The 18215-nt window shown below is 48.2% G+C and overlaps 1 protein-coding gene across 2 annotated transcripts in view; it reads left to right on the forward strand.

Moving 5' to 3' along the window:
• The window catches only part of CLN8 (CLN8 transmembrane ER and ERGIC protein), a 49381-nt gene that overhangs the window by 4104 nt on the left and 27062 nt on the right, over nucleotides 1-18215 (forward strand). Inside the window, exons 1-2 of one of the 2 annotated variants that reach the window (XM_063916666.1) lie at nucleotides 129-375; nucleotides 7973-8608. In XM_063916666.1, the coding sequence (XP_063772736.1) occupies nucleotides 8060-8608 (549 nt within the window). In that variant the 5' untranslated portion in view covers nucleotides 129-375; nucleotides 7973-8059. Of the gene's footprint in view, nucleotides 1-128; nucleotides 376-7972; nucleotides 8609-18215 lie in introns of those variants that run through there. The other variant, XM_063916667.1, reaches the window with a different exon arrangement.

The raw sequence follows: 18215 nt of genomic DNA on the forward strand, positions 1-18215 counted from the left end.
TGCAGCCGCCGGGTGCCAACACCGTAGACTGTGTGTGTGCTAGCTCCCGCAGCCTCTCTCAGCCGTGTGCGGCGCAGTGCGTACGTGTCCCCATCCTCCTAGTGCGGCAGTGCGCTGTGTATAAAGTTTAAACTATCGTGTACAGAGACCCAGGGCAGCGCAGCCGGCAACGACACAGTTCTGCTCCCCACGTGACGCTGCTGCGGTTGGAGGAGAAGCAGGAAGTGGGAGTGGCTGCCGTGGCAACAGGGGTCACGTGTGCTCCTGTATGTCGTCACGCTCTGCGTGTTGTCAAGTATGCTGCTGTTGCTGCTTGTATAGGTGCATACGGCTCTCCCTTTCTCTACCTCAGGCTTCCCCTATGGCCAGCATCATGTGAGTAGCAGGAGGGCGCTGTGGAGCGCGGCGCAGCAGCTGTAACTGTGTGTGTGGCTGTGTGTCACAGGCTGCTGTAGCTATGTGGAATAGCGTTCACTCAGTGTAGCAGACAGTAGTGGTTGTGTAATTAGCACATACTGATTACTATGGCATGGTTGGTGTACCTGCACAGCCACATACTGTACATCCCAACAGGACCCTCTCCAGGAGGGACACAGTGCTCTACTGCTGGACTTCTCTCTTGCTGTATGATTGCCATCACCTGTGTTGAACAGGTTAATGGATAAGAAAGGTGTTTCAGCACAGGTGATGGCAATCATACATTAAGAGAAAAATCCTGTCCCTCCTGGAGAGTGTCCTGTTGGGCTGTATGCAGATCATTTGAGGCAGCGCACTGCAAACAGTTATTTCCCAGAGAAATATATACAGTATATTATGCTGTTTATACTGGTAAAGGCTTATCTGAGGAATTCTTATTGCTCAGCTCTCACTGTGTGAGTAGAGTACACTAACAGCATTGCGTGGGCGTGTAGCGTACACTAACAGCACTGTGCATTGCGCGTCCTACAGATGGAGCTTTGCTCATCTAGGCTTCTCTGCTGTGCCTAAGCGCACCAAGGCTTATTAGCATAAGCCTTTCATCTATTGTTCTCAGCTACAATACAGGGAGAACATTACAGCAGGGGATTAAGTCCGATTGCCCTGGCTCAATAAATCCTATTAAAGTTATAAATGAGAAGGGCTCCATCTGTATATGAGCATCTGCTGGATTTGGAAGCACTGACTTTCTGCTCTTCTGTAAAATTACTTTTGTCACCTGCCTCCGTCTGTGCTATTCTATCGTCTCTGCAGAGATTGTGTCACTTTTTTAGATTGGAGAGCCATTATATGTCCATATTGGATTTGGATTCCCAAACTGTGTGTTAAGGGAATACTTCAAAAAGTTTTCATAGTCCGAAGATTCAATGGGCACTGCTTTTGTCAGTGCATTGCTAACATAAATCTTCAAAGGTGACCTCCCTGACCTGGATTCACTTTAATTGCACACATAAACTAGGGTGGAAAAATACAAAGGTCAATCAAGTTCGATGCTTCATAAATTCTAATTGTGTTGCTCTACATGAGGAAGGCCATGTGTATTACATAAAGAACTGCTTCCTATACTGTGGCTGAATCTCAGTGGTCATTCCAATTAGTCTTTGCAGATGTGTGTTACTTATTGTACTGCCGATTTGCGGACTTTTGTTAAAAAATGTGCTAGTCAGGCTCTAGAAGGGGCCACGAGGGTTGCGATTTCAGGTGCCATTGCTGGTGTTAATACGCAATGGCACCCTTCACCAGTAATTGGATTGACCCCTGAGCTGGCAGCTGTGACATGCTTGCTGACTCACTAATGTTTCTCTAACGTCCTAGAGGATGCTGGGGACTCCGTAAGGACCATGGGGAATAGACGGGCTCCGCAGGAGATAGGGCACTTTAAGAAAGCTTTGGATTCTGGGTGTGCACTGGCTCCTCCCTCTATGTCCCTCCTCCAGACCTCAGTTTTACACTGTGTCCAGAGGAAGATGGGCGCACTGCAGGGAGCTCTCCTGAGTTCTTTGCATTAGAAAGCATTTTTGTTTGGATTTTTCTAATTTTACAGGGAGCACTGCTGGCAACAGGCTCCCTGCATCGAGGGACTGGGAAGAGAGGAGCAGACCTACTTAAATGATAGGATCTGCTTCCTCGGCTACTGGACACCATTAGCTCCAGAGGGGGTGAACACAGGTTCGTCCTGGGCGTCCACCTCCGGAGCCACGCCGCCGTTCTCCTCACAGAGCCAGAAGAACAGAAGCAAGAAGACGTCTCAGGCGGCAGAAGCCTTCAGCGGCTTCACTGAGGTAACGCACAGCACCGCAGCTGTGCGTCATTGCTCCACACACTCCGGTCACTGTATGGGCGCAGGGGGGGGCGCCCTGGGCAGCAATAATAACACCTCAAAACATGGCAAAAAGATATATACATGTACAGCTGGGCACTGTACATGTATATAAAAGAGCCCCCGCCATTTTTACACAAATTTGAGCGGGACCGAAGCCCGCCGCCAAGGGGGCGGGGCTTCTCCCTCAGCACTCACCAGCGCCATTTTTCTCTCCACAGAACGCTGAGAGGAAGCTCCCCGGACTCTCCCCTGCTTACACACGGTGAAGGGGTGTTTAAAAGAGAGGGGGCACATAATTGGCAGATAAGATATTATACAGCGCTGCTGGGGAAAAACATTTTGTGTTGGTCTCCAGGGTCATTGCGCTGTGGTGTGTGCTGGCATACTCTCTCTCTGTCTCTCCAAAGGGCCTGTCTTCAGAGAGGAGTTTCCCTGTGTGTGTGAAGTGTCGGTACGTGTGTGTCGACATGTTTGACGAGGAAGGCTCGCTTAATGTGGAGGGGGAGTGTTTGAATGTCAGGTCGCCGTCGGCAACGCCGACACCGGACTGGGTGGATATGCTGAATGTCTTAAATGCAAATGTGAATCTCCTGCATAAAAGGTTAGACAAGGCTGAGGCTAGGGATCAGTCAGGTAGCCAGACCGTGCCTGTCCCTGTAGCGCCAGGACCTTCAGGGTCTCAAAAGCGCCCCATATCCCAGGTCGCTGACACAGATACCGACACAGATACTGACTAGTGTCGACTATGAGGATGCAAAATTACAGCCGAAGGTGGCAAAGGGTATTCGATACATGATTATTGCCATAAGAGGTTTTGCATATCACTGAGGAACCCCCTGTCCCTGACATGAGGGTTCACATGTATAAAGGGAAAGCCTGAGGTCACGTTTCCGTCCTCATTTGAGCTAAGCGAATTGTGCGAAAAGGCTTGGGAGTCTCCAGATAGGAGACTACATGTTCCCAAAAGGATTCTTATGGCGTGTCCTTTTCCACAGAAGGATAGGATACGATGGGAATCTTCGCCTAAAGTAGACAAGGCACTGACACGCTTATCCAAGAAGGTGGCACTGCCTTCTCCGGATACTGCTTCCCTCAAGGATCCTGCTGATCGCAAGCAGGAAATTACCATGAAGCACATTTACACACATTCAGGAACTATCGTTAGACCGGCCATGGCGTCGGCCTGGGTTTGTAGTGCTGTCGTGGCATGGGCAGACTCCTTATCTACGGAGATGGACACCTTAGATAGGGATACCATTCTAATGACCATTGAGCATATCGGAGATGCTGCCTTGTATATGAGGGATGCTCAGAGAGACATTTGTTTACTAAGCTCCAGAATAAACGCGGCATAAGGAGTCCTTGCCTTACAAGGGGGAGGAGTTGTTTGGAGAAGGCCTCTCGGACCTTGTCTCTACTGCTACGGCCGGTAAATCGAATTTTTTACCTTATGTTCCCCCGCAGCATGTTAAGAAGGTACCGCATTATCAAATGCAGTCCTTTAGTTCCAATAAAAGCAAGAAGGTACGAGGATCGTCCTTTGTTGCCAGAGGTAAAGGCAAGGGAAAAAAGCTGCACTCGGCTAGTTCCCAAGAGCAGAAGTCCTCCCCTACTTCCGCAAAGTCCACCGCATGACGCTTGGGCTTTCCGGGAGGGGGGGGGGGGGGGTCAGATCAAGTGGGGGCACGTCTTCGTCTTTTCAGCCACGTCTGGGTTCTCTCACAGGTGGATCCCTGGGCAATAGAGATTGTTTCCCAGGGATACAGACTGGAATTCGAAGACATGCTTCCTCGACGGTTTTTCAAATCTGCTCTGCTGGCTTCCCCGTCGGAGAGGGAGCTGGTGTTAGCTGTGGGTGTGGTTCATCAAATCGACAGTGTCTAGGTCGACCACTATAGGTCGACAGCCACTAGGTCGACATGGATGGAAGGTCGACATGTGCTAGGTCGACAGGTCTAAAGGTCGACATGAGGATTTTTATTTATTTTTTGGTGTCGTTTTCTTCGTAGAGTGACCGGGATCCCAAATTAGTGCACCGCGTCCCCTCGCATGGCTCGCTTCGCTCGCCATGCTTCGGGCATGGTGCCTTCGCTCGGCACAGATTACCGTTCCAATCGTAGTCCACGTGGATCGTTAAGTATGAAAAAATTCAAAAAAAGAAAAAAATGTGAAAAACTCATGTCGACCTTTAGACCTGTCGACCTAGCACATGTCGACCTAGAAACCCTGTCGACCTTCCATCCATGTCGACCTAGACAGTGTCGATCTTCAGACCGGATCCCGTTAGCTGCAATTCACAAATTGTACATTCAACAGGTGATAGTCGAAGTTCCTCATCTCCAGCAAGGAGAGGGTTATTATTCATCCCTGTTTGTGGTACCGATACCGGACGGTTCGGTCAGACCCATTTTAAATCTGAAATCCCTGAACCTGTACTTGAAGAGGTTCAAGTTCAAAATGGAATCGCTGAGAGCGGTCATCGCCAGCCTGGAGGGAGGGGATTGGATGGTGTCCCTGGACATAAAGGATGCGTACCTTAATGTTCCGATTTTCCCTCCTCACCAGGCGTTCCTGAGATTTGCAGTACAGGACTGTCACTACCAATTTCAGACGTTGCCGTTTGGTCTTTCCACGGCCCCGAGAATTTTCACCAAGGTAATGGCGGAAATGATGGTGCTCCTGCGCAGGCAGGGCGTCACAATTATCCCGTACTTGGACGATCTCCTCATAAAGGCGAGATCTCGGGAGAAGTTGCTGGACAGCGTGTCTCTGTCTGTGAAGACGTTGCAGAGGCACGGCTGGATTCTCAATTTACCGAAATCCCAGCTAGTCCCTGCAATGCGTCTGACCTTTTTGGGCCTGATACTAGACACAGACCAAAAAAGAGTTTTTCTTCCAGTGGAGAAGGTTCAGGAGCTCGTAGCTCTGGTCAGGAACCTATTGAAGCCAAAAAAGGTTTCAGTGCATCATTGCACGAGGGTTCTGGGGAAGATGGTGGCTTCATACGAGGCCATCCCCTTCGGCAGGTTCCATGCAAGGACCTTTCAATGGGACCTATTGGTCAAATGGTCCGGGTCCCATCTACACATGCAAAAACGGATAACCCTGTCTCCCAGGGCCAGGGTGTCTCTCCTGTGGTGGCTGCGCAGTGCTCACCTCCTGGAGGGTCGCAGGTTCGGCATTCAGGACTGGGTCCTGGTGACCACGGACGCGAGCCTCTGAGGTTGGGGAGCTGTCGCACTAGGAAGAAATTTCCAGGGTCTCTGGTCAAGCCTAGAGACTGGTCTCCACATCAATGTCCTGGAGTTAGGGGCCATATACAACGCCCTACGCCAAGCGGAGGAATGGCTTCGGAACAAAACGGTTCTGATTCAGTCAGACAATGTCACGGCAGTGGCTCATGTAAACCGCCAAGGCGGCACAAGGAGCAGAGTGGCCATGGCAGAGGCGACCAGGATTCTACGCTGGGCGGAAGGCCATGTAAGCGCACTATCAGCAGTGTTCATCCCGGGGGTGGACAACTGGGAGGCGGACTTTCTCAGCAGGCACGACCTGCATCCGGGAGAGTGGGGACTTCATCAAGAAGTCTTCACACAGATCACGGATCGGTGGGGACTGCCTCAGATAGACATGATGGCGTCCCACCTCAACAAAAAGCTAAAGAGGTATTGCGCCTGGTCAAGAGACCCTCAGGCGGTTGCGGTAGACGCTCTGGTGACACCTTGGGTGTTCAGATCGGTCTATGTATTTCCTCCAAGGTGTTGAGGATAATAAGAATAAGAAGGGTCCGAACAATCCTCATTGTTCCAGATTGGCCAAGGAGGACTTGGTATCCGGATCTGCAAGAGTTGCTCACAGAAGATTCGTGGCCTCTTCCTCTAAGGCAGGACCTGCTGCAGCAGGGGCCCTGTCTGTTCCAAGATTTACCGCGGCTGCGTTTGACGGCATGGCGGTTGAACGCCGGATCCTAGCGGAAAAAGGGATTCCGGAGGAGGTCATTCCTACCCTGATCAAGGCTAGGAAGGACGTGACGTCGAAACATTATCACCGTATATGGCGAAAATATGTTTCTTGGTGTGAGGCCAGCACTGCTCCTACGGAGGAGTTCCAGTTGGGCCGTCTGCTTCACTTCCTTCAAACGGGAGTGAATTTGGGCCTAAAATTTGAGTCCATAAAGGTTCAAATTTCGGCCTTATACATTTTCTTTCAAAGAGAATTGGCTTCTCTTCCTGAAGTACAGACTTTTGTGAAGGGCGTGCTGCATATTCAGCCTCCCTTTGTACCTCCGGTGGCGCCTTGGAACCTTAACGTGGTATTAAGTTTCCTCAAGTCACCTTGGTTTGAACCACTCAAAACAGTAGAGTTGAAATACCTCACTTGGAAAGTGGTCATGTTGTTGGCCTTAGCTTCTGCAAGGCGGGTTTCGGAATTGGCGGCTTTATCATATAAAAAGCCCATACCTGATTTTTCACATGGATAGGGCAGAGTTGAGGACTCGTCCTCAATTTCTGCCTAAGGTGGTCTCATCTTTTCATATGAACCAACCTATTGTCGTGCCTGTGGCTACATGGGACTTGGAGGATTCCGAGTCCCTGGATGTGGTCAGGCTTTGAAGATTTATGTGACCAGAACGGCTAGGATCAGGAAGACCGAAGCTCTGTTTGTTCTGTATGCGGCCAACAAGGTTGGCGCTCCTGCTTCAAAGCAGACTATTGCTCGCTGGATCTGTAACATGATTCAGCAGGCGCATTCTTTGGCAGGATTGCCTAAATCGGTTAAGGCCCATTCCACTAGGAAGGTGGGCTCTTCTTGGGCGGCTGCCCGAGGGGTCTCGGCACTACAACTGTGCCGAGCTGCTACTTGGTCGGGGTCAAACACCTTTGCAAAGTTCTATAAGTTTGATACCCTGGCTGAGGAGGACCTCCTGTTTGCTCAATCGGTGCTGCAGAGTCATCCGCACTCTCCCGCCCGTTTGGGAGCTTTGGTATAATCTCTATGGTCCTTACGGAGTCCCCAGCATCCTCTAGGACGTTAGAGAAAATAAGATTTTACTTTACCGGTAAATCTATTTCTCGTAGTCCGTAGAGGATGCTGGGCGCCCGTCCCAAGTGCGGACTTCTTCTGCAAGACTTGTATATAGTTATTGCTTACATAAGGGTTATGTTATAGTTGATCGGGTTTGAACCGAGGCTATGTTATTGTTCATACTGTTAACTGGGTAGTTTATCACAAGTTATACGGTGTGATTGGTGTGGCTGGTATGAATCTTGCCCTTAGATTTACAAAAATCCTTTCCTCGTACTGTTCATCTCCTCTGGGCACAGTTTCTCTAACTGAGGTCTGGAGGAGGGACATAGAGGGAGGAGCCAGTGCACACCCAGAATCCAAAGCTTTCTTAAAGTGCCCTATCTCCTGCGGAGCCCATCTATTCCCCATGGTCCTTACGGAGTCCCCAGCATCCTCTACGGACTACGAGAAATAGATTTACCAGAAAGTAAAATCTTATTTTCCATGGCATAACACAAGAAAGATTGGGAACCAGTGATGTAGAAAATAAAACATGACTGCATTCACGGCACTAACAGATCACGCCACAGCAAATTGGCAGTACCAAGAATATTTGAAACTGTTTATACATTAAACTTCTCACATTCTCTTTAAATATTTTTGCAGGTGGTGATTCCTTTGATGACTGGTGCCATACAGACCTCGTGCAATAGGAAGATGATCCTATACCCGTGACCTGCAAAAAGAAGGAAAATGATCACCTACCGCACCCCTCTTTCTGGTCTGGGCACATTAGACTTTGCTCTGGATTACTCCTCGTGGAGCACATGCTACACCCTAATAGCCGTTGGCTTCCTGACCTACTTGGGGATTTTTGTATTTTGTCACCTTGCGTCAGTTCTTCTTTTTGCTACCTACAGATCACTCTCTGCCAAGGAGAAGGTATTTTGGGACCTTGCAGCTACACGTGCAGTATTTGGAGTGCAGTGCATTAGTGCCGGCTTAACTGCATTACTCTTGGACCCTGTACTCCTTGCCGATCAGATCACCGCTCAGCAGGGATGGTCTTATTTTACTATTCTAATAGCAACTGGATTCTTTCTGTTTGAAAACATAGCACTTCATATATCCAATCTCACATTCTGGACATTTGATGTATTCCTGTCTGTCCACCACTTTTTTGCTTTTATAGGGTATTTTGGGGCAGTGAACAATGGCACAATCGGCCATTATTTGCCTATAGTGACATTATTACTGGAGATGAGCACTCCGTTCACTTGTATTTCATGGATACTGCTAAAGGTAAACATTTACAATAAATTCAATTTGTTGTATTTAGTTATAGCAGGAGTTAAGAAGAACACACCAAAGCCGTATAGGGGGGATCCGGTCTCTAGGTCGACAGGACAAAAGGTCGACATGAGTTTCTTTTTCATCCATAGGGGGCACTGGAGTACTCTTGGGATATGGACGGTTTCCGTAGGAACAAGGCACTGAATATTAAAATTTAGAACTCTCCTCCCCTCCATATCCCAGAGTACCTCAGTGTTTTTTCTGTGCTTCTCGTAGCAACAGGCTTGTGTGGAGCTTAACCACACTACTTTGAATATTTTTATTTTTAATTTTTTTTTCTCTCTACTTTTAAATTTTTTGCTTACCGCACATCCCTTCCCAGTTTCTGTAAAAACTTGGGTCCGGGATAGTGCCGCTGCACGGAGCAGCGCATGGCGTGTCGGTCCTCACAAAGAGCACCCTCACAGCCACACGCAGCTAATTCCCTGACGCTGCTCTCACTGCGCCCGCACCCGCCTCTCCAAGACCAGCAGTCCGATAGTGAAGATTTTGACAGCCCAGGCATTGATAATCTCATCAGAGCGGTGCGTCAGTCTCTGAGGTTTACAACCGGATGGTTCTACCACATGCGCAGTATGTTTTGTGGATTCAGCTACGAATACAATCTCTGCTCCGCTGTCTAAGCCGGTTTCATCCCCGGACCCTACATGGGCTATGCTAGCAGATGTCATGGCTGGATTGGAATCATAATTGGCCGCCGCTCGACAGGAGCGGGAAGCGGCAAGATCTGAGTCTAGGGTGAGACCGCTAGGACTACCGGAGGGGTCTCAGCCTTGCCAACAGTCCTAAGTCCATTTTGGGTAGTAGGGATAAATTTACTTTGTCTTATGATTTACCAGTTTCTGCTATGTTACAGTCTGATGATTCTATGCCAGACCTCACTGCGCAAGATGACGGTAAGGAGGGCGAAGTAGACCAGTCTGTTTGTGGTACCAAAGCCGGATGGCTCGGTCAGGCCAATATTGAACTTAAAGGGCCTCAATGAGTACGTCACTTACTACAGATTCAAGATGGAATCTCTGCGGTCAGTAATTGCAGGTTTAGAGCCACAGGAATTCATGATTGCGCTGGATCTCAAAGATGCGTATTTACACATTCCAATTTGGCCACCTCATCGGAGGTTCTTGCGGTTTGCAATCCGGCAGAACCATTACCAGTTTCAGGCTCTACCGTTTGGCCTCTCGTCAGCGCCTCGGGTATTCACCAAAGTGATGTCTGTGATGATAGCTCATCTCAGATCCCTGGGAGTGATAATAGTTCCGTACTTGGACGATCTGCTCATCAAAGCTCCGTCTCAACAGATGCTCCTCCAACATGCGTTGCTAACGTACGATGTCCTAGTTCAGCACGGTTGGATTGTCAACTTCAAGAAATCCACATCTGATTCCGTCTCAACGACTGCAATTCCTAGGTATGATTCTCGATACGGTAAATCAAAGAATTTACCTACCAGAACAGAAAGTACAGATCATTCGTCATCTGGTTCGATTGGTGCTCAAGCCACGCACAGTCTCTGTACATTTGTGCATTCGCCTCTTAGGCACAATGGTGGCGGCTTTCGAAGCGCTTTAGTTCGAGAGACATCACTCACGTCCTTTTCAACTGGATGTGCTCGCACAGTGGTCGGGCTCGCATCTGCAGATTCACCACAGAGTGAGGTTGTCGCCACGGGCCAGGGTAGCTCTACTCTGGTGGCTTAATGTACACAATCTGACTGCAGGAAAACGGTTCGGCGCCTGGAATTGGATAATTCTAACAACGGACGCGAGTCTCGGAGGTTGGGGAGCTGTAGTTCAAAATTGTCAGCTCCAGGGTCTCTGGGCGGCTCACGAAAGATTGCTGTCTATAAATGTCCTGGAACTCCGGGCAATTTACAATGCGCTACGACAAGCGGTGCACATTCTTCGGTCTCTGTCTGTCCAGGTGCAGTCGGACAATGCGACGGCGGTCGCATACATCAACAAACAAGGAGGAACGAGAAGCCGCATGGCAATGCGAGAAGTAGCTCGAATCCTCAATTGGGCCGAGCGTCACCAAGTGATGTTGTCGGCAGTGTTCATTCCGGGAGTGGACAACTGGGAGGCGGATTATCTCAGCCGTCTGGATTTTCATCCAGGAGAATGGGCATTACATCCAGAAGTGTTTCACATGTTGGCCCAGAGGTGGGGTTACCCTCAAGTGGACCTGATGGCATCTCGCCACAATCACCAAACGCCCCAGTATGTGTCCAGAACGCGAGATCCAAAGGCAGTGGCGGTGGATGCTCTCACCGTCGCGTGGCCGTACAGCCTCGTGTACCTGTTTCCACCGTTTCCGCTGCTCCCTCTGTTGCTAAAACTGATCAAAAGAGAGTCCGTCACAGTCATACTAGTGGCGCCTCATTGGCCTCGGAGAGCTTGGTTCTCGGATCTCCAAGGACTACTCACAGACGAGCCTTGGCCGCTCCCACTTCGTTCGGACCTGTTACAACAGGGTCCGTTCCTTTACCCCGATTTAGCGCGGCTGCGTTTGACGGGGTGGCTGTTGAGACTGCCCTCTTAAGGAGAGAGGGCATTCCAGAATCGGTTATACCAACCATGTTACGTGCTAGGAAGCCAGTTACGGCAGCTCATTATTACAGAATTTGGCGTGCCTATATAGGTTGGTGTGAGGTTCGGAAGTTTCCGACATCATCTTTCAAGTTATCCAGTCTTTTGTTATTTCTACAGACGGGGTTAGATGGAGGACTGCGTTTATCTACACTAAAGGTGCAGGTATCTAGCCCTTTATGCGGATGACTTGCTGTTATTCCTCCGAGACTACGCGGTGGATATGCCTACTGTGTTGCGGGTCATAGAGACCTTTGGTGGGTTTTCAGGTCTCCGCATAAACTGGTCCAAGTCATTTATTATGCCCATTATGGGCTCTCCCCCCCAGGTTCCGAGACTATCCCTGCCGCTATGTTGGACAGACCAGTTTAAGTACCTTGGGATCCTAGTTACTAACGACCCATCAGACTTGGTGCCCTTGAACCTTGATCCTCTTGTACAGTCATTTGTGCGCAAGTCGAGAGCTTGGTGTAAGCTTCCGCTGACAGTGACGGGCAGGGTTAGCCTCATTAAAATGGTAGTTTTGGCCAAACTACTGTATGTTCTCTTGCAATCCCCTGTGTACATCTTTCCAGCCTTCTTCAGGAAATTAAATAGTGTCATAACGTCCTTGATCTGGGCCAATAAAAGGCCTAGAAAAAAATTATCTACCCTTACCAGACAAAAAAAGGACGGCGGCTTGGCCTTGCCTCACTTCCAATTGTATTACTACGCTGCTCAGTTGTCACATATCGGTATTTGGCTCCGAGGAGGGGAGGAGGCTGGTTTATGCTGGGCGTTCCTTAGGTGCTATTACCCGGATCTATCCCCGGCGCAGGTCCTGGTGGGGGGGGGGAGTCCTTCTAGATTCTCACCTCCTATTGTCTTTCAGGCCATGAAGATATGGCTAGCTTTGAAGGGCCTGCTCGGGTACGAGGGCATGGACCAAGATACTCCCCTATGGCACTCCACATCGCTCAGTGAACTGGGGTCTCTCGAGGGTAGGGAGGTGTGGGCTCCGTATTCGATAATTTCAATGTCTCAGCTATATAGCGATGGTTCATTGAAATCGTTTCAGCAACTAAAGGAGGAGTGTGGACTTCCGAACTCTCACTTTTACAGATTCTTACAGCTCAGGCACGCCTTGCAGGCACAATTCGGAGACTCTCCCCCGGCGCTCCTCCCCTTCCCCATAAAAGCATTTCTACACTCACTGGGTCGAGTTAAGGTGATCTCCTTCACCTACTCGTACCTTCTTCAAACAATTCATGCAGACCCGCTCTCGAATCTTCGGGAGCGCTGGGAGTGTGACTTGGGCCCCATAGACGGGGAAGATTGGGAGGGTGCTCTGGGTAACTCGAGCTAGGTCACCAAATCACTGCGGTTCCAACAGATGCAGCTTTTCATTTTGCACAGATCATATATGACGCCAAGCAGGCTGGCCAGATTTAGGACCCGTAGTGTTGATATTTGTCCTAAATGCGGGGCCGCCGGAGGTACCTTCTGGCACCTTACATGGGAATGCCCGTTGCTGCAGGCGTTCTGGGCTGGGGTCGGGTCGATTCTGGAACATACGGGGATACCGAGAGGCTTGCTGACTCCGAGATTTTGTATCTTGGGGGTGGGCAACCGTGACCCTGGGTCTCGTTGGGAGGGCATATATGCCCGCAATATGTGCGCTCTTGCTAAAGTGTGTATTGCGCGGACATGGATGGCTCCGCATCCCCCCACGATACCTGCATTCAAGGGTTTGGTAAATGATACCCTATTGAAAGACCGCTATGTATATATGAAATATAATGCCCTTACCAAATATACGAGAAAATATGGTCTCCTTGGATCAATTCCACATACTCATCCCTTGCCCTTTAGGGGGCACTGGCCGTCACCGTGGTGCGTTATTTGGGCCCTGAGACGCTGAGCCGGACCTATCTCTCTCCTTTACCGTATCTTGTTTGATTATCTTGCTACTGCATCACACCTCACACACTTTAGGTTGGCTAGGTTTGAGTTTGTTTAAAGGGGTTTTGTTTTGGGTTAGAGGGGTTGTGGGCTATAACTGGCCTACTAGACGGGGTATTTACAATAATGGTTCGGGGAGAAAATATCTAAAATGTTAAGTATGTGGATCATGATCTGTTTACGGACTTCAGAAAATATGTATTATGTGGGAAGGATGCACGGGAACAGCAATACTGGGAACGTCCTATGTATATCCTTGGAGAGGTGTATGGTTCAGTATACTGTGTAATGTCAAATGTGCTTCCCAGTGTACACTGAAATGTCTGTATCATTAATTATGTTGTTGAATAAAAACACTCTATTCAAAGAAAAAAAAAAAAAAAAGGTGCAGGTATCTGCTTTGTCAATTTACTTTCAAAGGCGATTGGCTCTATTGCCGTCTGTACACACTTTTTTCTGCAAGGTGTCCTCAGAGTACAGCCTCCGTTCATTCCACCTACAGCGCCATGGGACTTGAATCTGGTTTTAGATTTCTTACAGTCTTCATATTTTGAACCCTTACACCAAGTGGATATTAAGTTTCTCACTTGGAAAACAATTTTCCTACTAGCCTTGGCTTCGGCAAGGCGTGTTTCCGATTTGGGTGCCTTGTCATACAAGCCACCGTATTTGGTGTTTCATGATGACGGAGCGGAACTTCGGACGAATCCCGCTTTCCTACCAAAGGTAGTGTCATCCTTTCACATCAATCAACCAATAGTAGTTCCTGTGTTGACAGGAAATTCTGGAACCTTGGATGTGGTACGCGCATTACGCGTTTGTGTCCCGAACGTCTACAGTTCGTAAGACGGATAAGTTGTTTGTTCTGTATGATGCTGCCAAGATGGGTTGGCCAGCTTCTAAGCAGACCTTATCCAGATGGATTAAACTGACCATACGTCGGCTTACCTTCATGCTAGGTTACAGCCGCCTACATCAGTAACAGCTCATTCCACACGTTCTGTGGGGACTTCATGGGCAGCTGGTCGTGGGGCTTCTACGACGCAGCTTTGCCGTGCGGCTACCTGGTCATCAGTGCACACGTTTGTGCGCTTTTACAAGTTTGATACGTTTGCGGCATCAGCATCTTGCTTTGGCCGCCTAGTGTTACAGGTGCCAAACTGCTCTCCCGCCCACGGGGGAAGCTTTGGTACGTCCCAAGAGTACTCCAGTGAACCCTAGTGGATGAAAAAGAAAATAGGATTTTGGTACTTACCAGGTAAATCCTTTTCTTTGAATCCATAGGGGGCACTGGACGCCCACCCAGAGCAGTTTTACCTAGTTTGCGGTAAGTTCAGGGAATCGTATGGTAACACATTCTCACCGACTGGTTCAAGTTTCAAGTTCTATCGGTTATTGTGCCAACTGTTTAGTTGTCAGTCGCGTTATGTGTCAACTTTATTGTTGTCCGTTCTGTTATATGTAATTCTTCATTGTCAACCTCTCTATCGCTCCTGTTCGGCTCAGTAAAAAACACTGAGGCACTCTGGGATATGGAGGGGAGGAGAGTTCTAAATTTTAATATTCAGTGCCTTGTTCCTACGGAAACCGTCCATATCCCAAGAGTACTCCAGTGCCCCCTATGATTCAAAGAAAAGGATTTACCTGGTAAGTACCAAAATCCTATTTTTTTCACGAATGTTTTATTTTATATTTTTGAACCTTTTCATACTTAATGATCCACGTGGACTACGATTGGAACGGTAACCTGTGCCGAGCGAAGCGGGACACGGTGCACTAATTGGGGTTCCCGGTCACACTACGATAAAAACGACCCCAAAAAAACAAACTCATGTCGACCTAGAGACCCTGTCGACCTATTTACTGTCGACCAATAGTGGTCGACCTAGACACTGTCTACCTAGTTACTATCTACCTTCAATACCACACCCATAGAAGGGACCCTGCTTGTACAGTAGGCCAGACACACTTCCAATTCATGCTGTGGAGTACTTTGGGGTCTCCTTCACATCTATATATTAATAGCAGAAGTACCACTTTTATGAGTGGCATATAGCTATGATGCCGTTGTCTGAGCAGCACACATCATATAACAAATGAAAGATCTTGGTCCGTAGATTTGCAGAAAACTATTGGCATTGTAATAAGTTGCTTCATTTCGGGGTTATGCGGCAAAATGTTCGTCTACCATTTACAATACATTACCATTGTGCTCTGGACTCTCCCTGTGCATTTGCTGGGTGACCTGGAACATGTGACCAGCTGGACGGTCTGGAAACTGACAGTTATTTGCCGCTTCCCACTATGCAGGGATTTTTTGACATTCGACTCCTAAGGGGGTGAAAAGGGGTAAAATGTTTCGCCCAGCAAACCTTTGCCCGATTTAAACTGGGCACATCAGCTATTTTATTATAAATAAACAAACACACACACCATAGATAAAATCCCTCTACTCATCTTATTCCTTTCATAAACCCACATGGAACTCGTGTCTCCCTACTATGCTGTAGTAATCCAATAGGTAAAAGATCGGTTTCTCTCTGGCTGTAGTGTGAGGAAAGATGGCACTCCTTTGTTATGAATAAACCTCACTGACGCCATGAATTACTACAGAACCGGAGAATGTTTTTTTTTTTCCTGTGGTGTTAGTGTTTATTTACTGTTCATTTAGTTTGTGGAACTACAGGTTCCAGCAGGCCCATGCTGTAAGGGTATGCTGGCTCTTTTAGTTCTACAAGTATCTACACCAATAGCCTTGAAGTTGCCAAATGGATAAATGAAAAAGGTCAGACTAGATGGGCCAAGAGGTTATCTGCTGTCAAATTCTATGTTTTTATGTAACATGCTCAGGCGGCCATGGATATGCTTGGCTTGTAGTTCTGCAACGCACAAGCACGTTAAGTTTTATGAACGGATTAATTTTAGCCCAACACCACTGGTCCAAAGAGTCTAGTATGCGTGCTGGGCTAGCTCACATATTCACAGGTTTGGTCTTACAGTTATTGTGCGTCCCAACGAAGCCTGGTGCAGGTTGGTGCTAGTTCCAGCTTTGCAGGGTGCCCTTACACCTCTTTACCCCATGGGTTTTAGCTTTCTAATGGGCATGTCTGGAGATGCAGCCTATTATTCTCTAAGGATCTTGCCATGCTTAAACATGCATATCCAGCAACCTACCAGCCTCTAGGGGTGTTAAGGCCAGTACTCACGGCCCGATGCTGGAGAGATGTGTGCTGAGTGAACCGCTCAGCACACATCTCTCCCGGCGCTCAGCACAGCGCGATCTGTGCTGAGCGTGCGGGGGGAGACGGGGGGGGCCGCTCACTTCACCCAGCGGGTGAAGTGAGCGACCCGCTAGATTGGCCTGCATGCAGGCCAATCTAGCAGCAGCGATAGCGATGCGCGGGGCTGCGCATCGCTATCGCTGTTAGGGCTACACACGGAGCGATCTTGCTGAAAATCTAAGCAATCTAGTCAGATTGCTTAGATTATCGCTCCGTGTGTACCCCCCTTAAGAAACCAAAACTATTACTACATTTAGGGGGGAATTCGGTTAGCAGTGGTAATTTACCACTGGCTAATTGAAGCAGTGGGGATATTCAATTAGTGCTGAAGGCAGCCCACAGGCTACGCTTAAAAGGGATTTTTTTTCAAGCCTGAGCAAGCTGAAAAACAAATCCCCAATAAATAGCCTGTATTCAGGTGCCGCAACTGTGTTAACCTGTAGGTCTGGGGAAAAAGGAGCTCTCATTGTATTGGCCTGGGCGTTAAAGCACGAGGCTACCACCCTTTTTTCACACGTGGTAATTGAATCTCTCTTCCCCCCCCCCCCCCCCCCCTTTAGAATTCTACCTTATTTTAGTGTGCATCCAGTAAACCAAGCATTTTGTGCCCGACCAACTCTAAATGAGGTCCTTTCTGAGCAGTCTGCAAGGTTCACTATTCCCTTTTAATATATACATAGAAGTACAGCAACAAACTGCGCAAAGTATATAATATACATGGATTTTATCTCAAATCAAATCTGTTTTTCACATGATGGTGTGGCACAAATTAACTGTATGTGTAAATTTCCATGTTTGTGTTGCCCGGGTGGTCTTCTGTATACCGGCGGCCGGGCTCCCGGCGCTCAGTATACCGGCGCCGGGAGCCCGACCGCCGGCATACCGACACTTATTTTCCCTCGTGGGGGTCCACGACCCCCGTAGAGGGAGAATAAAATAGTGTGGCGCGCGTAGCGCGCCCGCAAGGGGCTCATTTGCGCTCGCCACACTGTCGGTTAGCCGGCGGTCGGGCTCCCGGCGCCGGTATGCTGGGCGCCGGGAGCCCGACCGCCGGCCAGCCGTAGTGAACCCGTGTTGCCCATGTGACTCCTGAGATGGTTCTTGTCATATGTCTAATATTACTTTAGTTTTTTCCCCCCCATATTTTATTTTATTGAGGCATTGCAATATAATGCTTCAATCAGAAATACAAAACAGACATTTTAAATATAGTTGAACATATGGCAAAAATGCAGTATAATCCAATAGTTGCTATTCTTGTCACATCTCATTCAGAAGAACATACTAAAGTATATTTTGTCGGTATCAATTAGCCAAAAAACAGTGAAAACCTAATTTTACATATGATATATTTAAAATATAAAGTGATTACTATTAACTCAAATTACCATATTCTATTTTATTGATGGTACTGTACTTCGTTTTATTTTTCTTTCACATGTCTAGTAGAACATCTGTACAGTTAACCCTTTATATTCCATTTAATATGTTTGTTGATCATCAGTGACTTGTACTTAAAAGATCCATATACTGTATTCAGGGCTGGGGCAAGGTTTCTCGGCACCCTAGGCAAAACCAGGGGCTGGCTTGCAACTTTTAGCCTGGGGGGCAAGTTCAGAGCACTGGCCCATAAGTAATGGCGCCATCTTAAATGGAGGTTTTTTGTTTAAAAAAATATTTATTAATTTAAAAAAATTAGGCCTGGTGTAAATTATCCCAAAGATACTTTATTATAAATCTGTCAGT

The sequence above is a fragment of the Pseudophryne corroboree genome, chromosome 4 (genome assembly GCF_028390025.1).
Source record: "Pseudophryne corroboree isolate aPseCor3 chromosome 4, aPseCor3.hap2, whole genome shotgun sequence".
Lineage (NCBI taxonomy): Eukaryota > Metazoa > Chordata > Amphibia > Anura > Myobatrachidae > Pseudophryne > Pseudophryne corroboree.